The sequence below is a fragment of the Anser brachyrhynchus genome, assembly GCF_964034855.1.
Source record: "Anser brachyrhynchus genome assembly, chromosome: 14".
NCBI classification, from domain to species: Eukaryota; Metazoa; Chordata; class Aves; order Anseriformes; family Anatidae; genus Anser; species Anser brachyrhynchus.
In genome coordinates this window covers 11131984-11154758 of record NC_137709.1, presented here as the reverse complement: position 1 = coordinate 11154758, position 22775 = coordinate 11131984, and the positions used below count along the sequence as shown (strand labels likewise).

The 22775-nt window shown below is 51.2% G+C and overlaps 2 protein-coding genes across 3 annotated transcripts in view; one reads left to right on the top strand and one right to left on the bottom strand.

Annotated features, from left to right (window-relative positions):
* The window catches only part of UBTD2 (ubiquitin domain containing 2), a 257761-nt gene that overhangs the window by 43811 nt on the left and 191175 nt on the right, over nucleotides 1-22775 (top strand). The gene's annotated exons all lie outside the window — the stretch shown is intronic.
* Nucleotides 14393-22775, bottom strand: part of LOC308177803 (beta-2 adrenergic receptor-like) — a 32354-nt gene continuing 23971 nt past the window's right edge. Inside the window, exons 2-3 of one of the 2 annotated variants that reach the window (XR_013939416.1) lie at nucleotides 17499-17590; nucleotides 14393-14818 (exon numbers count right to left, since the gene is read on the bottom strand). Coding sequence is in view for 1 of the 2 variants with exons in the window: in XM_080555597.1 (XP_080411723.1) it covers nucleotides 17556-17590 (35 nt within the window). In the remaining variant the exon portion in view is untranslated. Of the gene's footprint in view, nucleotides 17591-22775 lie in introns of both variants that reach the window. The other variant, XM_080555597.1, reaches the window with a different exon arrangement.

Here is a 22775-nt window from a genome sequence, read left to right as displayed (position 1 = left end):
AACTATTGCAGATTGGAGATAAGCCATCAAAATATTCTATTTCCACAAAAGATGTATGATTAGGTCGCTAGTTCCAAGTCACCAATCATTTTTATGATAATCATTTCTCTGAAGGAACTTCCTTTTTCATTTCTGAAACCTTTTTCAAGCACAAATACCAGGAAAAGCCAGCTAAAGTCAAACTTGACTTCTCATATTGTAACAGGTTGATTCATTTTTAGGGGGTGGGGAAAAGCATTTTGAAAAATAAAGAATTTGAAAACTGATATAAAAATAAGTTCATTTCTATCCTCCAAAATGAAACGTTTATTTATTTTTTTTTGTACAAATCCATTTCTGCTGTCAGCCACAGGCTGGCTGGGAGATATCTGTGTGGGAGAATGAAATTGCTCAGGCTGCACCAAGTTAATGATGTAGAGTGCGATATTCTCTTTTATTTATTTTCCTCTTTTCATCAGACAACATTTGTGCTTGTGCTTTTTTCCCCCATTCTCAAATGCTAAGGGAAATAGGTCCCCATGTGCAGCAAGGTGCCTCCTCAGCCCCGCACTGCCTTAGAGAGGGGCTGTCAAAGAAAACCCTTGGGAGTCCTTCAAAGTCTTGAAGGGGGAGCTGCCTCCAGCATACTTTCAGTGCGTTTCATCTCCCCTTTAGCTATTCCATGGCTAAATCTGCTCCCAGCAGTGCAGCCACCTCCCCGTGGGTGGCAGGCGATGCCTCTCCAGGCCAGGGATGGATGGCAATGGCATTTATTGCAGTCTGCCAGCAGGCCACAGCTGGGTGGGCACTGCCTCTAACAAGGGCTGGATCACCTTGTCCTCCCCACTGCACTGAGCTGAGCTCATTCCCACATCTGCCCTCCGTTGAGGCATCTGTTTCATGCATTCCCAAAAAACTTTGCATAGGAGGGAGCAAGGAGGTGGCAGGCTGCGGGCTGGTGACAGCAGCCTCTTTTATACATATATAAAGTGCCTATCACCGTGTTAATAAACACTCTTTTGAACTCCTCTGATGGCAGGGGTAAGAACAGGAGTTATCCCCTTACCTCAGCTCTTCTCTTTCCAACCACTGCCCCCGTTAATGCCCCACGGAGGAGCTGAACAGAAAAGGGTGCTCGAGTGGCGGCATTACAAAATGCCTCCTCCTTTGAAATTAATTGCCTGAATTCTGACAGAACCTGTTATTAAAAGAACACCCTTGCCTACTTAATTGAGTTGTTTGTAAAGCTCTCCCAGAAACTGGAAGTCATTCCCCCTCCCTTCCTGCCCCCCCAGCTCTTTTGTTCATTTCCATCTGGGGGGAAATTCATGAGAATTCATTAAAAAAATTATTTAAATATTGGCAACACAGAGCCAAAGGCAAGGGGCCTCTCAAAATATCCAAATAAAAACGGCTCTAAGGAATATTTGCTGTCAAATGGCCAGGCCAAAAAGGAGAGATAGGACAGCAAGCATAACTAAACAAACCTCAGTGTTTGCCTGTTAAGGGACTGCAGTTATACGTTCCGTGATTCACAACCCAGCTGTCTCCAGAATGATTCGAGGCAGAGAGCTTCACCCTCATGCCCTGGGTCTTTCATTTTTTAAGCAAAAACCCAGGGCTGAAGGCAGCTGGGATGCTGTGAACCTACAGATGCAACTGAAATTAAGGACACAAGGAGAAGTCAGCTCAAGGCAAGCTTTGACCGGCCATCTCCTGGCCACCACGAGGTGGGAGCAGGTTCAGAGCAGGTAACGGCCTGATCCTGGGCACTGAGCCTGGGGACCCTGCCCTGTGGCCCTTGTCCTCAGGCACTCTGCCATGGCACAAGGGGCTTTGCAGCATTTGGGCTGCGCTCGCAGTGGCTTCATCAATATTCATCCCGCTGTAAACATGACCTGCCCCTGCTGCTCGGAGTCACTTCAGACCAACAGCGCTGAATCAATGCGAATAATGATTAAATGCAATGTTCTTCAAAGCCTGCATTTAACAAGAAAGCTTGATTGGATTTACTGTTTTGAGGTTGGGTGGGTTGTTTTCAGTTACATTGCCTTTTTGTTTTTTTTCTCCCCCTTGTGGAACACTGTGTCATTTTCCAAATGAAGAATTACCCTCTTGCCTTTCAATAAAAACTTCCCTCTGAAGGATTCGCATCTTCCTGCTTAATCAGACAGCTGCTATGTCACACCCCAGGCAGGCAGCACCCACCCCTGTGCCGCAGGGACAGGCACAGGGACACCAGGGGCAGGTGGGTGCCAGCTCCAGGTCAGGCCACCCAGGACAGAATCGCACACAGCCCAGCTGGGTGCTCGCCGCCCCCCGGCTCAGACAAATCCCACTGGCTCTGGCGGTGCCCAAGCCATTCTGTGTTTTTCTGGATAGATAAAAATGGTATTGACATTTGTGTCTCGGCTTCCATCAGCTGGAACAAACAGCAATTACAGAACCCAGTGCTTGCCCTGGAGAAAATTTTATGTCTTTACAGAGAAAGTCAGAAGACAAAATGCAGAAAGAAGTTATTTACTTGATGATCCCTATGGGCAGTGCTGGAAAGGCATCCCTGAAACTCCACCACAGTGCAGTTTTACCTTCTAAGTGTTGATCAAGAGTCCGTCCACCCATCCAAACACCATCCATCGATGGGTCCCAGCCTTCACAGGAGATGTCCAGAGTTAAACATGAAGGAGGAACACGCTCCATGTAGACACACCAGGATGTAATTGCTGCACACACCTGGGGCAAGTGCTGTGGCTGAACCAGGGCAGAATTTGACTGCAAACAGAGCTGCCGTTGTATTTCTCATCTTGTCTGAGGGAAAAACAACATACAAGGGCTCAACCACGTGTTGTAAGGAAGGAATAACAAGGAGAGGACATAGAAGTGAAATTGCCGAGTTGCTACTAGTTAATGACAGTTCAAACGGAAGAAGTGAAATCAGACTCAGTAAAAAAGTCATTGACCCTCCAGAGCACAGAAGTGCTAAGGGAAGCAGCAGAGGCCAGCAGTCCTTGGGGCTGTGTGACACCGACGTGGGGACACGGGCACGCTCACCGCGCGCTACGTGCACCAGCAGCGCCGCCACTGCTGCGGACGCGTGGGCACGAGCGTGTTGCTGCTCAGGTCCCTGCGCCCGGGAGGAGACGGACAGATTGACGTGACCCAGAGGTCCGGGGTTACATCTGGTTAGCCTCAACGAGATGAAATCCGTTTCAGGATCTCTAATGGCCCTCCTTCAGAGCGGAACGCTGGAGCCGGGATATAAGGCACCTGTCAGGGTTATTTTAGGAAACAGAAGCCTCCTGCCTCCCTCCCGTCTGCACTGAGCTTACGTGGTGTCAAATGAGGTCTGCTGGAGCAGGGCACTCAGTTTTGTTTTCAGTGGAAAGGCTGGATGAGAAAGTGACTTTCTGAGCCCCTCTCCAGTCACCCACAGCCCTGGACCTGACCCATTACACCAGGATAAAGGCAAGGATGAACTGGGCTCGCTCTTCCATGAAAGCTTTTTCTGGAAAGACCTCACCTCTTCTCAGGAACTGCCAGAGGCTGCGTTTCCCTCTCAGCATGAGCTGAGCTGACCTCGGGCACCTCTGCACGGGGGCTCCAGCACAGCCTGTCCCTGCAGAGCCAGCGCTGACAGGAGCGCTGCGAGCCCGGCATGCTTGGCTTGGGCCAGGATAGCCCGGGGAGAAACACGTAAGGGAGGGACAGAGTGCATTTTAAAGCAAGAGACTACAAAGCAAACACGCTAAGTGCACTGTATGGAGGAGGAACCCTTCCAGCTCAAGAAGGATCCTGCTGTGATTTGCATGGGAAATAAACCCTTGGTGGAGGAAAGTAGGTGTGTGATTTCTCATCAAATGAGCGGCTCAGGCAGACAAGAACACAGTTCTCAAGATTATGTTGCAATTAATTCAGTTTAGCGTCAAAGCCTTTTTTGTGCTTGTCCCATTACCTCCTCCAAGGCTTCAGACCCAAGCTTTCTCTTTAGCAACCATACTTGCCAGTGCAGGGGAGGCCACCACCATGCAGCCAGCTCCTGCGGCAACAAGCTTGGAAGCAAGTGCTCTTCCTGACCCTCAGGGAACCAGAGGTGAGATGCATTTCACCTACTACTTCTCATAAAGTGAGGAAAGAAACCGGGGGAAAGTAAGAAATAAGTGAAGGAAGAGGTTAGTGCTTTGTCTGTGAGATGCCTGACCAGCTCAGTAAGCCCAGAGCAGTGCTGCAGCCCTGCCATGAGCTGTGTTTGGATTTATCACCCACCTTTTGCTTTCAGCCTCCATCATCGTGCTTGCAGACTAAGGACATTCCTTCCTCTACCAGAAGAGACACAGGGAAGATGCAGGAGTGAGATTTTTCAAAACCACAAATGGTTTTTGATTGGGAACTCAGGACCACAGCCAGTCACAGTGGTGATTCAGTAACCAAGCTGCTCCCAGAGAGAACTTGATTTATGGACAGTCTGAGAGCCCTGCTTTCCAGCAACAACAGCTCCAGTGCCTGGTTTCCAGCTCTCCTTAAAGGCATCTTTAAGGGCATGAACAGGCAACGAGAGCACCCAGAAACCACTCCTGGTTCTGGATGAGAGGCCCTTTACTGCAGTAAGACCAGGCCTTTTTCCACACTGCTCACCAGCACAGACCTAGTGTAAAAAAGCTCCTTTTCTTCTTCTGTGGAGAATTTGAAGACCCATCTGTGCTGCGAGTGGCTGCTGGCAGGATGGGAGGGAAGGGGGCACCAGCTGCCCAGGTATAAAGGGCTCTGCCAGAGCCTGCCCTTGGCTTGCTTCTAGTGCTGCTGGGCTGGGGAGCTGCAGGCTGGCCTGAGCTATAAGGTATAACAAAGCAAATTTATTGTTCTGTGACTTCTCATTGAGTTGCTCATGTCTGCCTCTCGGCTAGATGTCCCTGATGACCCATGTTTTCCTTCGATGTGCTCCTAGTGCTGCTCACTGGAGAGCTGCCTGCAGCAGGAGCAGGGTGCTGGCTGTGCTCTGCCAGCTGCGCTGCACAGCAGGGGCTGCTGGCTCTGTGACCCTTCCTCTGGCTTTCCCACCCCAATCCAGACCACTGGGGTGTCCTTGGAGGTAGTACTGCTTCAGAACTGAATTTATCCTGGTATTTCTGCTGGGAGAGCTCTGTCCTATCTGCTGTGGGTGAGTCCTTGGTGAGTTCCTGTTGTAGGGAATCACCATCTGCATTGATTTAACTTAGTTACTGGGGAGCTGAAAAGCCTATGGCTCAGTTCCTGATGTAGTAAGTGATTCTCTTGCTTACAAACCCTGTTACATCAGCAGATGCAGTTTGGGTTGCTGAAGGCTGCACTAATCACAAATAAATGCAGTAATATATCTGTCACTGAAACTTATCCCTATGCTTGACTGTGGAAAACAAATGCATCCCAACTCTACTTCTGGAGCTAAAAGAAAACTTCCCACTCAACCCTCCTGTTGTTTTTTTTCTCCTTACTTTGGCCTTGAAATCATTGAAAGGGGAGGGAAATGGGAGGACATGGAGACACCTGTGTGGGTAAACCTCGAGCTTTCTCCACCTGCTTCTGGCAGAAGGCATCAGGGCTCTATTTGTGCCCTGCCCAGCTGTGCAGCAGCCCCAGCTCTGTGCTGGAGGGGAGGTCCGAGCACCTCTGCCTGGGCTGTGTGCCCCTGGTGCAGGAGGGACCAGGTGGCTGCAGGGTGATGGCTGCAGGCAGGCATGAAGGGCACTTCTGTCATCAGACAGACATCTGCCTGCAGGGGGACAGAGTCACGGACTCCTCCAGCAGGCGCTGCCCTGGAGAGATTAACCCCAAAAAGGGGATGGAAAAACAGCCTGACATGAACCCGCATTCTCTGCAAGCGAGTCTGGAAGGAAATTCGGGCACAGGACACAGTGAGTCAGGCTCCTTTTTCTCCCCTCTAATAATACCACCCTGAGAAGGGTCCCCTGGAGCTGGGGACTGGGTTATGTGAGGTTGCAGGGGAGGTTTCCAGGAAAAAGCAGCGCTGTAATGACTGCTGGAAAGCCTGGTCATGTCTCAGCCCTTTCGGGGTTGCAGTGGTGCTGGATTTACACCTGTGTAAGTGAGAGGTGAGATCCTGTTCGGATGTGGCTTGCCAAGATACCCTCACACCAACACCCAGGCACAAACACGTGGCTCCAGCATCCCCAAAAGGGCACTCTCCCAGCCCAGCTGCATCCCTCAGAGCTCCTGCAGAAGTCCCCACACTGGAGCTTTGCTGTTCCAGAAGAAAAGCCAGGCAGTAAACACTGGGAAAAGCTGTGACTGATGAATTTCTGCTGCAAAAAGAAATCCCTTCAGCCTGGCAGGAACTTTAAGAGAAAGTCTTTAGTCTCGGTTTCTCCCTGGGGAACAGCAATGGAGCTCATTAGGACCCCCATGACAAACAGACCTTGGTGACGTGCCTGAGGCCAGGCAAGTCTGCCAGCTCCCTGGTCCCCTCCTGGAGATGTGAGGGGATGCCTCGTGCTGCAAGTGTCACACCAGGGGACAATGTGACAGTGCCACAGGCTTGGGCTGCTGGTGAAGATAACTCCTGTCCCTTGGGGAGCTGTGTGCTCGCCACCCACCTCTGCATCTGGGAGAGAGCTGGAGAGGGCAGCCAGGCTCGGTCTGTGCTCTGCATCTATAGGAGGCACCGATGCTGGTGCATTTGCCTTGTCCTCACCTTGCTGCTATGGTCCCCAGCTTTGAGCCGAGCTAATCCCAAAGCCCACTTTATCAGCTGTATCTGATAAAGACCTTGAACAAGAGGTGCCACTTGTCCCATCTGTCCTGGTCCTGTTCTCTTGGCTGCCTGGTGCTGCTGCTGGTGGAAGACACCTGGCTGTGGTGGGGTCACGCTCTCCCTGGGTTAAATTACTCAGCTATTGACTGTTTGTTAGTCACATATTGACTCACCCTGCTGAAGAAAACGAGGACTGCTACAGTAACTGCTTCAGTGCTCCGTCTGTTGAAAGAAAAGCTTCTCCCCAAAAAGTTGAGTGTTCAAAAGGTCAGAAGGATGTCTCAGCATGAATCAGCCAGGAGATGCAGATCTCAGATCAAAGGGATTGTCAATCCAATTAACAGCCTGGGTTCCTGCAGTGGCAGGCTGTTTGCTTACAAAATATACTCATTCAATGTTTCATCTCCAAGTCCCAGTCCCTCTGGAAGCCTCAAGTTTTTCTTCCCATCTCCCTGCTGACCCAGACATCCCTCAGCTGGCAGGAGCAGGTCTGTTACCAAGAGTGTAAATACTTTTTTCTCTCCTTCCCCAGAGATACTGCCTTTTTTTTTTTTTAGTTAATTAAAACCACCCTGTTTTCTCATTGCAGCTGCCTGCCCAGACTAGAGGGAGGAAGCTCAGCGTGTCCGGCTGCAGTAGGGAATGCTGGATTTTGGATCATAAGCAGGCCATGAGCTGAGCAACTGGGGGGAGCAGGTGGTGAAGCTCAGTACCTCTGCCTGGGGATGGGGCTGTGCTGTTGGTGATGCCTAGTGCTGCTCTGCAAAGCCTTGGCACTTCTGATAACTGATTTTTTGGCTTATCACACATAAAGGCAGCATGGGCTGGCTTAAAGCAGGAGGATTAATCCTGAGAAAGCAAGAGACTGGGAAATGTTGGAGGTATACAAAGGACCTCCTGAAGAGCTTGCTCCAGGTGGGTTAAAATCCACGTGCCCCACATGGAACAGCTTCTCTGAGGAAGCGAAGATGGGCTATTAATACCCTGCATCAGTGCCAGTTCCTTGGGGACACCCAGGGTACCCATTTTAATACCCTATCAGCACATTAGGATTCATGTGGGCACAAGAGAGACTGCACCAAAGGGATGAATAGTGATGAGGCCATTATCTTATTGGGCTTCCTGGAAATGCCGATATCCCCTGTGTGGAATTAGCATAGCAAGCAGCGGTGTTGCAGGCAGCCAGGAGGACTCGCCAAGCCTCTGGGACCTCCAAGCACCCAAAGCGCTGTGGATACAGGCTCTTACCTTCTGAATCCCTCCCTGGTGGGAGATAAGGACTCACTGTGTCCTCCCTGGGCAAGGAGGTGACAGCTTGTAGGAAAGGAGGGCTTGACACCTCCTCTGCCTTATTGCCAGTACCCAGTCTCTGGTAATGGCTGTCCTGGAGCAAGATGAGCACACAAAGCAAGCTCTGGCTGAGTGCTCAAGGTTTTCCTGTTCCTCAGCCAGGTTAATAATAGAGCAGGATCCAAACCCAGAGAGCTATGTTGTACTTTAAGCTGGTCCCAGTTCCTTCAGGGGAGCAGGTAGACTACATGCAACTGGCTGGTTCCCTGGCCTTGGGAAGGTGGGAAGGCCATGGAAAGGCAGTGCTGGTGGAGAGAAGCCCCCCTTGCATTGCTCTCTGATACCCTTGTCTGGTTAAATCTGGAAACTCAGCCTCCCAATGGGCAGGACATTAACCCAGTAGCTCCTCATTAGCATTTAGGACAAACGTGTGGAGTTGGGACCAGGCAGTTTTTCCACCAGTCACCTAGACAGTGCTGAGCTAAGGGAATTCATGGCAAAGAAACCTCACTTTAAAAATGTTTTCTTCCTCCACAGTTCTCCAGTCAGGTGGTTTTCTATTAAAAGTCACCCTGAGATGCAGCTGCCGGGTTCACATGGCATCACCCTGGTTGGCTCCGCAGTCCCCAGCTGTGCCGTGGCGATGCTCTGGTACATTCTGTAATTGCTAATCAGCTCTATGCAGCCCCAGGAATCAATGCTTAAATAAGCACAGGGAAGTCTGAGCTAATGAAATGGGTGTTCATTTCTATTCTGGGGCCAGGCTTGTTCTCTTCTTCCTGAGAAGTATGCTGGGTTTGTGTGCTGACGTTGAAGCAAGTGTGGCAGTTGTGAGTCCCAGATCTGCATCTGCTTAAATATTTCCCATGACACATCAACGGGGGCATCTGCAAAGAAACCAGTCTGCTGCTATCGTACCACCACCATTCATCGCTTCAGAGCTACGAGGCTCACTATTTTATGTGTGAGCATCCAGGACATGAGTGCATGTCTTATCAATCAATTACAGATGAAGAAAACGAGGGCAAAGCCATAACCATGGTTTTTCGCTATGGTTTCAAGACATTTGCTTGGGGAAAGCTGCTTTGCTCTCAGCATCCTCATTCTCAGGATCAGCTGTATTTCTACAGCCCAACCCCACTTCTTTTGTTCAAGTCACTGTTGCCAGGTTTTGTCCATCCCATCTTGAGCAATGCTTTTGGCTGGGAGAAACACACCTCAGCTGCTGGTGGGGCCAAGAGGTAGAGACCACCGTGTCCCCATGGAAAGGAGCAGTGATGAGGCTTCCCTCTATTCAGATGTGGTATGAGCACTATGTGAGCCAATGGTCCCCTCTCCCTGAAGCACCCAAAAAGAGGGGAGGCCTCAGGCAGATTGAAGGCTCCAGGCGATAGAAAATGTGGTGTACTTGTTCGCAGCAGGATGAAAACAACACTCGTTGAAAGCTTTCCAGGGACTTGCCCTGCTGGTGTATCTTTATTAAGGTTGTCAGCTTTGGACTTCTTCTGGCATCCGTGGGTGCCACCATATGATCTGGCTCCTATCGACAAGAAAATCCTCTCCTGTGAAGTTCCTCTGGATTGTATGGTCTGTGCAGACTGTCCCTTTTCAGTCAAGCTCCCCGATCCTAGAGAAAACACCTCCTCTCTCATCCCTGCTTCCCTCCTTCGGACCTCATATGGGGGTTATGTCTATCCCAGCCTGGTGCAGATGCAGAATCCTTCTCTTAGCATCACGTGGGGAGATCAGCCCCGCACCTTTCTGCCATCCCAGGATTGCTGCAGAATTGCAAATATCATCCCTGCTGGTGCTGAGCCCCGAGTATCTTGCCCTGCTGGGGAGGTGGGGGTCAGCCCTTCCTGCCCCCGCCTGGGGCAGCGCTTGGTGCTGAGCCCTCTCTCCACAGCCAGCCCAGCTCTCCTGTATGTGGGGCGCATTAATCCTTCCTGCCCTCAGGCATGCTCCAGAAATAGCGCTGAGCCCCTGCCCAGCGTGGCCACAACAGCAACAGGTGCCGGGAGGTGCAGAGCGCGCCAGCCCCAGCCTGCTCCGCGTCCCAGGGGCTTTGGGGCCATTTCTGGGCAATTAGCACGAAGCTGAAGTGTGACCTGCATGTACCCCGCTCTCCTCTGGGCTCTAAGAGAAAAACGATGTGCTTGAGGAGCTTCCACTTGCTCCATCTCACCAAGCACTGTGGGAGCCTGCTGCAAGCCTTCCTGCAGGGCTTTCTTCCATCCCACTCTGTGGTCTCAAAAAGACGGGCAATTTCTCTTTCTTGGCAGCGTGCTGGTACTCCATGGCCAGGCATGTCACCGCACCAGCTGCTGGTACAGCACGGGAATTAAAACCAGGTCTGCCCTTCTCCACGCTGCAAACCCTCAGCTGGACCTCCGGCACAGCCCATGGCATTTAACGGCATCAGGAAAGAAAAATCCCCAAATGGGTTGACATACCAGGAGGCACACCATGGAAATCAATATAGGAACAATATAATTTCTGCCTGCAGCAGGTCAACAGGTGATGGAAGTGAGGGAAACCAAGGCAGCTGCTGCACACCAGTGTCCTCAGCCCTGCTGGCCCCATCTGTGGTGCTGTGGGGGTGCTGGGGGTGTCGTGTCCTCGGGGCTGAGCACGGCATGAGGACTCGGTCACCCAGAGCTTATTTGCCAAGTGGGACTCTCAGGCTGCTCACCAAAACCTTCCTGAATTGCAGGGACCAGCATGGAGAAGTGCTCCACCACCGCCACAGGATGGAGAGCTGGAAGTGCCATTTAATGGAAACGGCCACGATCTGTGGACGAAAGGGTCTGATTCCATCAAACCCATCTCTTTTTCTCAAAAACATAAATTATGGTTTCATTTCCATAAGGGCACCTCTGAAACATGGCAAGCTTCATTTTGGGTCAATGCATTCATTTTGCTTTGGTCTTGATGATAAAAGAAAACTGAAAAATTTAATTTCCTCTTTGTTTTCTTTGTCCCTGAATGCTCTTGTCTAGGCGATGCTGAGGGCTCTCCTGTTCTTCCCCTCCCCCTTCTCTGTTATTTTTAAACAAAACAAAACAAAAGACTTTCCCAACTGAGGGAGGATAGGAAAAAGCAGAACAACCTGGGGGTCGGTGCACTCTGCTTAGATTTGGAGAGGGGAAGGCGAGGAATGTGGTGATGGAGATATGGTTTGTTTATTTAAAAAAAAAAAAAAAAAGTCTGATTTTTCAAACACAATTATTCACTTAAGGAAAAAAACTTTCCCCAAATATCTGCCTTGACAAGCTTGGCGTCTGTTGTGCAATTGCCCTCTGGTTCTACCCTTAGTGCACGTGCTCCCTGCAGGCAGCAGCAGCCCGTGCTCCTGCCGGGCTCGTGCAGGGGCAGTGCCCCCCGGGGGGGCGCAGGGAAGGCTGGCACCGGGGGCGACGTGTGCCTCTGCCCCAGGCCTGGGGCTGGGCCACAGACACAGAAAAGAGCAGACCAAGTGGCCAGCGTTGGTCTGACCACTTGCAAATATCTCCAGCTGAGCTACTACAAAGTGCTCGTGTAACCCTGGTAGAAAACTCGCCCCTCGAGAGGCAGTACGTTAACTCTTAAACAAGTGGGCTGCCTTGCAGCCTGCAGCCAGGATTAACAGCAAAATGGTTAATGATTGCTTTAAATATTTTTCTACTTCTCAGTTTCAAGTCGCAACAGCCTTCAGAGAAGCGGCACTGGTAAATCAGTCTGTGCCCGGAAACGTTTTGCTGTTGTTTTTTTGTTTTAATTACCATAATTTCCATCTCTGTAACACCCCGTCTTCCTGTTTTTTGTTTCCTGCTGTCAGATGACAGCCCGGTCTGTGCAGATTCACATTTTTGTTACAAATTTCACTGACAGACACGTACAAAAAGAAAAGCAGACAAATAACCCAGCCCCCATCACTTCCCCAACCGATGAGCCAAAGCCATTCTCCCCAGCATCAGGACTGTGCGATTGAAAGGTGATTTATTTTTTTTCTTAAATCGGTTTCCATGGAGACCAGAATGGAGTGCCTGGGATTTAAAAGTTCTCCCGTATTAATCAAAATTATGGTAAATTACCGGGACGAAGTTATTTAATCCTACATTTGCTGGGATTTGTGCCTCTAGAATTGGAAGCAAACGTGTCTGGGAGCTCCAGAAATGGGCTGCCGCCTCGGGAAGCGGGTCGGGATGTCAGGCAGGCTCGGGGCTGACGTGGGTGCCGTGGCAGCAGCGCCCTTTGGGGTGGTGTCAGGCCAGGGAAGCGTGACCGGGAAAAGGGACACGTCCTCCAGAAGCTATGCCAGGCATACAAGGCAGGGCAAGCGCCTCGCTGCTGTTTATGCCCAGCCGTGTGGTTTTTAAAAGGATGCCGTGGGTGGAGGACCCCGAGCGAGGGCCTGAGGTTACGGCGGGGGGAACCGTGGCTCTGGGGTCGGTGCGGGGGCTGCTGCTGAGGGCAGGGTCCCCTCAATGCCCCTCCGTCCTCCGGAGAAATCTGCGTCAGGAGCAGCAAGGCCCTGCAGAAAGGCACCTACGGGGCTTGCTGGGCTGTTAGCTCGTGCGGCAGCAAACAGAGCAGCCCTCAAAGTTGCAGCTGGAGCACTGGGCATTTCTTTTCTCTGGTTTTGCTGCTGGCTGCCCCCAAAGAACCCCTGACTCCTCCATAGCCTCTGCTCTTTGCCAGGTAGCAGGTAAGCTAGCCAAACATGGGGCTCTTCTTATCACTTACATTTGCAAGCTGCAAGACATCTCGTCTGCTGCAAGAGATGACGGTGCCAGAGCCTCGAGCGAACAAACAGGCAGGGAAGAAGGGAGCGAGGAGTGAATGCGATGCTCAGAGCGGGCAGAAAGGGGTCGTTCAATTCCTGGAAGGATTAAACTGGCTCGTAAAAGAGCCCCATTCAGGCAGCAGCATTTGCGAGTGCTGACATCTTAGCTTAACAAGGCTCTTTACCCGCAGTTTGAGAAAACAATTTTACATGCTGCTCTCGAGAGGCTTAAGCTGCCATAATTCATGTTCATACCTCTAACCATGAAAGGATGAAGAAAAGGTTTATTGCAGTTTTGTGCCGCAATAATCTCACAGCTCTTTTCTCAGGATTGCTTTAAAGCTTTAGGAACTTCAGAAAGATATTTGGACACATCATGGGATGTCTGGTTGTGTTCTTGGAAAATAAGGCTCACAATCCAGTCCCAAAAACCCCAGACTGACCCCAGAGCTCAGTAAATCTGGATACGAAGTCTGAGAGATGGGGAAAATGCATCCTGTTAGCTTGCTGGAGGCCTGCAGAGGCTAGACAAGCCTTGTTACTGTGGATGTGCAGGCACTTGGGTGGCGTAAAAGTCTCTGAGCCCTCAGTGACTTTGGAAATGTCCTCAGGAAGCAGGGCAGGAAGGATGCTGAGTTTTTGTGGTACTCAGCCACACAAAAAAGTGGAGCTATAGCACTGTGGGGACGTGTATACAGCTATACAACAGTTGGAGGCTGTTGCTACTCCTCGATAAAAGACACCCAGGCTCTCGGGGTATCTCTCCCTGCTGCTCCCCCCAGCTGACCCCTCCCAGGCTGCGTGCAGCCGCAGTGCAGATGCTGCCTAAAGCCCCGTGCTCCCTGCCAGCCGTGGAGCACAACCACAGACTCGAACATCTTTATGTATCAAGGCACTCCAGGCCCTCCAATGGTTTAAATTGGGATGATTAATTGTCTAATCATGAATTCTGCTGGAAATGTGTTGTTCTGATTCTTTCGGCGCGCGGGGACCAAATGCTTCTCCAGACGATTGCTTGTGGAAAGCTGTAATGTTGTCACTGCCACCCTGCCCCAAATCACAGGAGGGAGCAGCTGGGGATGGAGAGGGGCAATTAAGGATTGTTCTGGTGCATCACCGACCTGATGTTTGGCCACAGGAGCCCCTGGGAGCACACACTGCCACATGGAAGGGACTCTCCAGATTCCTTTATTATCATTCCGAGAAACCCTTGGGAGTCTCAGCACCCTCCCTCATCTTTTTGTCTCCTCCTTGGTTTCCTTGACCTCTGCTCCTCCTGCCCCACACCACAGCAGCTGCAGGCCCAGCACCACCCCGGAATGCCTTGCGTTGCTCAGCTCCCTCCAGCCTGGTCCCACAGCCCCATCCCCAGGAGATGCTGCACCCCAGCTGCCTCAGCAAACTCCCCGGAGATTCCCTGCTCCCATGCCCTTTCCATTTGCTTTCCCCAGCTGCTCTGCCTGCATTCGACCCCTCCCCAGGTGACCCCGGGCACCTCTCCACGAGCTGTCCTGGTGTCCCCAGGAGCGTGGCGTGCTCCCCCCACCCCGGTGCTGTCCCCTCCCACAGCACTGCTTGACGAATAGTGTAAAAAAGACGAGTGGGAAGAGGAGGGCTTTTCATTCTTTATTTGTAGGAACAATTTGTTCAGTGAGGAGAGAACAGAGCTCTTACGATCACAATAGTGCTCCGGCCGAGCGCGGCACGTGAGACTGCCCCAGCACATACTCCACGTGCCTTGGTGCTCAGCACCCCTCTGCTGAGCAGGATGTGGGGTGCCCTCGGTGGGGTGCCCTCGGTGCTGAGCTCACGGACCCGATTTCCAGGCAGCAAAAGCACAGACGGTGCCCAAGTGCCCCCTGCCCCATCTCTCAGCCTGCGTTTTGCAGAGATGGAGAGGTGGTTGTGCGCTCTCCCTAGCAGGCATTTGCTCCCTGTGGGACGTGAGCTGCTCACCACTGACTCAGACATTTCTCTGCATCTGCCCCGCTCCTGTACCATGTGTGCTGTGCAAGGAGGTGAAGAGCAGCTCCAAGAGACTGGGGAGACTGGGCTCTGCTACAGGTCCTGACTGCTCGCTCCTGGGTGCAGATCCCTGACAAAAACCCCTGACCTCTGATTTAACAGCAAACAGGCTCGTTCTGTGCCAAACTATGGGAAGGACAGAGCAGCAGAAACCAGGGAGCCAGAGAGGTTCGTGGGGGAGGCAGGAGGAGTGCAGTTCAAGTGGCAGAGCTTGCCCAGGACATAACGAGCAGCGGGTATTTGAAGGAATAACTGGGAATTTGATTATTCCCATCACTAGGAATAATGGAATGAAATTTTCAGGAGGAAATGCAGGTGCAATGCTAATAGCAGCTCTTGACTTGGACTACGGAGCAGCCTCCCAAAGGACAGCACATTAACCCTGGTGTCATGCATTTAAAAATAGACTGAGCATACCACCAGTAAATGGAATACATGGAACAAGCCTGAAGGTCCATAGGCAGATGGATTTGTAATACATCTCTTCCATATCCAACTCTTATGACTCTGCAAGGAAGCAATCAGCAATAAGCAGGTCACTGCTTTGGGGCCACTCTGATGAATTATTGGAGAAAACACATCCATCTCATGTATTGCTAACTGCTCTTGAGCATGAGAGGATTTGTGAGAAAAAGACCTACAAAGATCCCATGCGTGTCTCTAACCTGAATGCTAATCCCAAGGGCAGCGTTTCCAGTACATAATACGTGACTGGAGCCAGCCAGGAATCTTCTGAGGGAACAGGTTTTTGGTTGGGGAATATTTCCTTTTAGCAGCAGCACAGGTTTGGACAAAGCCCCTTGCCCAGAGACACGGCTCTTCCAAGGCAGGGGACGTTTGCTTCGTTGCAGCTGGGAGGGCAGGATCTGGGCATGAAGCAGGAAAAAGTGATTTGTGCATAAGCACTGCACAAAATCGGCTGCACACAGAGCATGGGGCTGGAAGGGCTCCGCAGAGCTTAGGCAGCGAACTGCTGTCCCACTGTCCTTCCTGTTCCACTGTCCTTCCCAACAAGGGTTTGTCCAACCTGTTCTTAATTCTCCAAAGACCAAAATTTGTGCTTGCCCAAGCAATGCATTCCTGTTTTATTGGCACCCTTTTCCTCGTGCCTCACACTCAGGTGCTCCCACACCCCGTGTGCGTGCCCGGATCCGGCACGATCGAGGCATTTACACCTGCTGCACTTCGACCACAGAAGCCTGCTTGTCCCTGCATGTGCATGACCCACTGTGTGCCCTCGTCACCTGCCTGGTAACACTGTGCTTCATGCAGATAGTGCTGAGGGGAGGGCAGGTGTCTGTCTGTCTGTCCATTTGCTCCCATCTCACAGACAGATGCACAGCACGCGCTCCCTCTCTGTGTCCTCACCCAGCATGGGAGGTGTGTGGGGAGGGTGCCCTGTTAGCAGCATTGCATCAAGCAGCAAGGTAATAAATAAATATGATTGCACACGAGGGAAGGGTTTTGCAGCTGGAAGCCCGACAGAGAAGGTCCCAGCACAGGTCAGTACCAGCTCATTTTGCCCAGGCCTCCGGGAGAGGCTCGGTGAGCAGAGACCTGCAGCCTCCCCGCTGGACACACCAGTCCGCCACTGGGACGCCATCTGCAATTAAGAAGTGCAAGTTTCCCTGCGGTTTTGAATCATTTTTTTCCTACATTTTCCTGCCTTTCCTCTGTCACTCCTTATGTCTCTGTCTCTTTCTCCGCTGAATGAATTTTTAAAAATCCACGATGCAGGAGCTGAGTGTGCAGCCTGCCAGCATGCTCGTTTCAACAGCTACAGCAGAGAGACGGATGTGCTGTGCTGTTTTGGGGCTCGGGTATTAAACTTGGCTCCCATGAGTGGCTCGTGCTAGCATATGACTGCTTGCAAGTAGGATTGCCAGCCTCGAGTCTTTCTCCCAGCTGAAGTCCAGGCATTGCAGCTGCAGATCTGTCGGCATATGGAGCAAATGAAGGCCAGGTTGTGTTTGCACTGTGCAACGTCAGCCCCATCTGGCAACAGCAAACTGCACTGGGCAGGATTTGCCCTGTGCTAATTCCCCTGCTTGTTTGCGTGGGTCTGTGCCCCGTATGCAGTACATTTAGGGCTAAAGAGAAAAAGAGGTAGACAGAGAAGATAACAGAAGGAGAAACAAGCACAGAATAAACCAAAGCAATCTTCCATGCTCCTTCTCCCTGAGTCTTGGTCAGATTCCTGTTTGTCTGGAGCCCCAGCCAACATGTGGACGGGGGCTGTGGGCACATCCTGCCACTCTCCTGATCTGGCCGTAAGGCAGGGACCTTGCTGTGGCTCTTCTGAACCAGCCACTGGAGACAGCCACGTAGTCCTGATCCCCCCTGCCCTTTTGAAAGTGCCTTCCAAGGATGCTGTGCCAGGAAAACCCTGCAGCACCTTTTGTGGTGACTCAGACATTCACCTCCGTCAGTTCACAGGGCTCTTGTAGCTTCTTTCCAGAGCTGGTTTCTCTGCAGTGACTCCTGCAAAGTGCCTCTCCTAGTGCTGGTTCCCCATCTGCATCCTCCGATGCTTGAAATGCTGCTGGTAGAGCCTTTCCTGGCCCTCTAGTAATCCTTCATCAGCTTCTCCTTCAGGCAGTGCGCGATGGGCTAGGGGTTGAAATGAAGACATTTGCCAAGGCGATCACTTCCCGCAGCATGCCCAGGCTCAGAGAACCAAGGCTGTGCTCCCACTCGATCTCTTCAGAGCCCTCAGGAGCTCAGGGTGGTGAGGAAGAGAGGTCGGCCCATTCAGCTCTCAACCATTCCTGGACACCCAGGGATCTCTGTGTGAGAAAGAGAGAAGAAAAAAAAAATGCATCAGATTTTCATAGTAGAGGTTGGAATAGAGGATGGCTTCAGATGCTGAAGCCAGGGAAGAGGTTACACTTCCCTGGGACTCTCTGCTCCTGCCTGCTGTACCCCATGCCCACTGGCTCCACCTTAGCCTTCAGACACTCATCTGATACATCCCCCAAGGGAGCCAGTGGGTGCATGGGCACCAGGAGCAACCTCTCTCCATGCCCCCTGCCCATGCACAGCACCACATGCCCGGGCTGCACCTCCTCGAGGCAGGTAAGCCTCAGCCCCCCGGGCCGCAGCAATGTTTCTACAGTGCCCTTGTAATCCTGGGCTGTGCGAGCTGAGCAGCTGAGCCGTTCTGCAGGGACAGCTGGGTGCGTTAGCACCCGGGCAATAGTTTTCCTGCAGTGCCTACCAAAAAGCAGAAAAGCACTTCTTTGCACAAAATAATTGGAATAAACAGATGCGGCTCTACGTACGCGCTCAGGTCTGCTAGCCAGAAGATGAGAACATGTTTCCTTCTGGTTTTAATATCTGTGAATCTACAAAAAGGAAGGAACAGGGCTTTCTCTTGATTGTGGAGATACCTGAATGACTGACATGTTAGATGGAAAAATGGGAAATTAATCTTGAGATAGAGAAAGGAACAAGTACTAGATATGCCTGTGCTTTTGTTTATTTGAAAGCGACATTTTAATAAGTACGTGGCAAAGATTACAGTCGGGGGGCAGCATTTGCAAACAGAATGGATCTAAAGAAATAAAAAAAGAAATCCTGTTCTTTGGGAACACAACACCTCTCTCAGAAGAATTCTGGGTATAAAAGACGAAGCTGAATTTCTTGTGCAAATGGAAGCTGAAGTTCCAATATGAGAGGGTTGATTTGCAACAGTATCAGTTGCCAGCACCTCTTTTAAAAAACCTTTCACTCTCCATCTGCCCTGCAATGTGTGTCTGTCCCTCCACCCTTCCTTCCTTCCTTCCTACCTGCCATTTCAGAGTATCCCTGGCTCCTGTGATGTCAAACCACTGATCTCTCCTGCAAAACTTGGGGTTTATTCTGCACGCTGACTTAAGCAAATACGAGGAAGAGCCGTGAGTTCTCCAGGGTGAGCAGAGGACTTTGCAGGGTGCTGTTGGAGCAGGTGGCAGAGCAGGAATGCAGAGAAAGGGGTTCCCGGTGGGAATGACAGCCCCATGAGAGCCAGCCCTGGGACACAGAGTCAGCTTAGCAAAAATATTTGCACTCAGGTGGCTCCAGGTACCAAGACAATCCCCCAGAACAGCAGTGACATTTTCAGACTTATTTCAACTTGAGGTTGGGCCAGTGTGGGATTTTACACGGTTAGGGAACCGAGCGCTGTTTGACCCCTGCATCCAGAGATGGGGCAGGGAGCACCCCTGCCCGGCTTGGGGCTGGAGCGTGCGTGCAGGGCTGGTCCTCTCATCCCGTCCCTGCAACAGCAGATACCACGGGAACTCTCCCCAGTGCCACAAGGGACCTGTGACCTCTACCAGGAAGGAGCAAAAGCCACAGAAGCTGCAGAGCACCACAGGGGGACACCAGGGGAGATTCAAGGGCACAGCCAAAGCCCAGATGGAAAAAGCCCAGCCACAGCCAAGCTCTGCACCTCAAAGCAGCTCCAGCTGTGGCTGGGGTGTGCAGGTGACACTGGGGGGGGGAGATGTGTGCACGGGGCTGGTCGGGGATGCACAAACAGAAATGTTGGGGTGGAGTACTTAAGAAAGTACAGTTACACCCTGAGCATAAAATCAAGCATGCTGTGGAGAATTTTGTACTGCCAAGAAGGATTCTACTTTGCACAAAAGAAGGAGAAAGTTTTTCACCTCTTATGTTTCTTACTCTAAAAAACCTCTGTGAGCTGCAATTACTTCTGCTGGTGCAGTGAAGTGTGGGCTGGGGCTGGCAATCATTAAACACCAAGGTGAGGAGAAACTGATTTGCTAAATCAGCTGGATTTAGGTGATTTGTATATGTTAATTGTTACCATTTAGTTTTACATATGGGCACTGTGGGCTATCAGAACTGTGGCACAGAAATCTTGCAAATCAGGAGCTCTTTAGAAAATCCCTGAGATTTCCCATGTGGAGTGATAACATCTCCACAACTCCAGTGATTTCCACAGGCAGCAGCCCCACAGGCATGCAGTATGAGACCAAGGGCTGACAGTTTAACCAGGGAAGAAAACTATACCCAAATATGAAGTAACAATGAGAAAATCAGTGACATTCTGCAACACGGTATGCTGAGCATGCTGGAATCTTTCCAGAAGAAAACTGGAATTTCTCAGCGATGCTTCTCTGCCCTTTTTCATCAGCTTGAAGCCAAAGGGCTCTTCTTCTACTATCCTACAGATGGAGCCTGTAAGCTTACAAGGACACTTGAACCATGCTGCAGCTCCAAGGGCAAAGCCACTGCTTTAGAGTTCATCCGGAAAGGAGGAGGGAATTCTCTAAACAACTCCCATGTCTACTTTCAGGAAAGACACCCATGAGGCAGAGCAAGGTTAAGTTTCCTGCATTCCTCCACTGCTGTGATTTAACTGCCACCGCTCCTCGTGGGAAGAGCTCTGGGACTGGTGATGGTGCTACTGACTGCCCTCACCCCTCGCAGGCCAGCCCCAAGGTCCTGACTTGACTTCACTCTTGCCAAGAATGCCAAAGAAGTCCGTGTTTCTTGATATCTGGATATTTTATGACATTATTATTATAATAGTGACTGTCTGGTATTCCGAATCCCCAGCCGTGCAGATTAGCTTTGATAGGACACAGAAGTCCAGTGTCCTCTCCTGCTCCCGCATTGGATGAGCTTCACTTTCAAGCCCAGATCCCTATGGCAACAATCAGTTTTGTTTCATGACTGGCAAACTCTGCGGCTTGCTGCCGGTGAACGCATGGGCTAAGTTATTCACTGCTGGGGAGAGCAGAAAGGGTGGGAAGACCTGGGCCGTGCTCCCCTGGCTCTGGTTTCATCTCCCCGGGGCCACCTTGCAGCAGGGGGGGACACGGTGTGGGCAGTGGGCGCCAGGTGCCTCCGAGCAGCGCCAGGCCGTGGCTGGGCCTCCTTGGGGCCAGGAGCATGGAGAACGGCGTTCGTTCTCCTGCCTGCAGCCAGCCTTGTGGATAGCGAGTGGAGAGGGAAGGACTGCAGTTCTTGGCAGGTTTCCGAGGTTCTCCTGGGCCTCTCACCTCCGGCAGCACAGGGGAGGCTGCTCTGGGTAGAGAGATGAGGAAAGCGCGGCCTCGGTTGGTGTAAAACAGGAAAAAAGTGGAGGGCTTCCCATTTCCCAGAAAGAGTAGGAGGTACCTGGGACACTCACAGCCACGGCCTGCTCCGTGGCACCTCCAGGCTACCCTGGAGTCAAGCAGGCCTCACGTCGATGTGCTGGCGGTGGAGCAGTCACAGCACGCAGGGCTGCATTTCACCCTGTGCCACTCGCAGCACACCCGTGCCATTACAAGTCACTTAAGAACAATTAAGGGATTGGCCCCATTCCAACAGAAGATTGCAGACCAGCGGGTGTAAATCTGTTTGTCTCCACTGGCTTTAATGGAGCAAGGCTGACAGACACCAAAGTGGCCACTGGGCTCTGACTTCCCAGAAGAAAACCACCAGAAAGCCAGAGCCAAAGTCTCTTTCAAACAGCAAGACACTGTGGGAAACCCTGCTGTTTCAAGAGGAAATTTCCATTTCTTGTCTCCTGCTTAAATCTGCAGTCTGCTGCCTGAAGCCACCCGAGATCAGAGAAGGGGCCAGCGCCCCTTTTACAGCCAGGCTTTCACCTTTAGCCCTTTACAGACAAGGTGGGAAAATCCAGAGAAACAAGTGTGTAAGGATTAACACCCTGACCACTGCCAGCACAGAATGCCTGCAACAACTGTGGGTGCCCTCTCAGAGGAGAAAAGTGCAGCCAGCTCTCCCACCCTCCCGCCTGGCCCTCAGCAGTTTCAGCTACTGCTAATGCAGCGTGCCTGCAGCTTGCAGCCCCTGATCCTTCCTGACATCTGCCTGGGAGCAGTCTGTCAAGATAAATGGACAGATTTACCCCTAGGTAACTCTCCTGGAGTAGTGACCAGCAATAGGACTAATCACTTTGCATGGGAGCATTGGCTTATTCTTTTTTTCACTTATCCCCTGCTAGATGAAGCTCTTTGAGCCCCAAACTCTGGTGACGCTACAAGTCATTTTCATCAACATAATGCCTGTGAAATCAGCGGAGCTGTTCTCTATCATCACCACTGTATCCCGCATGTCCCGCTGTTCAGTTACGTAGTGCTAGGACATGCTGAGCCCCGCTACTTTTGCTCTTGTTCTGGTGTAAATCAGCAGCAACATTGTGAAGCCAAGAAGGCCCGGTGTTCCTTTACACTGCTATTACAGTGCTGACGTCAGTGGAGTGACTTCAGATTTATGCTAGTGTCACTGAGGAAGGAATTAGACCTAGCTGATTTACATCACCGTAACACTGATGCACAAGGGGAACTGGGTTTGCAGCATACAGACCTGCCCGAGCACTGACAGAAGACAGGGCTATCTACCCAAGTAACAGCATAACCTGAACAATCCTTATTTATGGTCTCCAAATGTGTGCGCGAACACAGAAAAGACGTTTAGAAGATGGCAATTAAAATAAACAGCAGATCACTTCTCCTAAACATATGCCTTGTAAAAGCAGAAAATCAGATGTTGCCCTGGAACGCTCGCTATTTGCTGCTCTGGGTAACGCAGAGGGAGTGCAGCTCGCCTGACCTCTTCCAACATTTCCTCTGCCCTGAATTCCTCCGGGTTCACAAGTCAAAATATAATTTTCAAAACAGAAGTCATCTAAAGAAGCCTTGTGGTCTCTGTTATTGACTGCTGCCTGTTGGGAAACTTGGATTTGCACACAGGCCAGTCAAGATGAGAGGATGGACCACGTGTATCCCACACAGCAATGGATGTGTGGAGATGGGCAATAGGCCGGGTGCGTGCATCTTGCTGACTACATAGCCAGTTCGATATCGGTAATTTGCATGCCCTTATTTTGTACCAGTACAGTCCTAGAAGAGATGGAAAACTAATGATGAAATCACTTCTGGCCATTACTCATAATACATGCCAGGCTTGAGAGCAATCATTCTGTAGGGTAAAGATTTGATGAGAAAATAA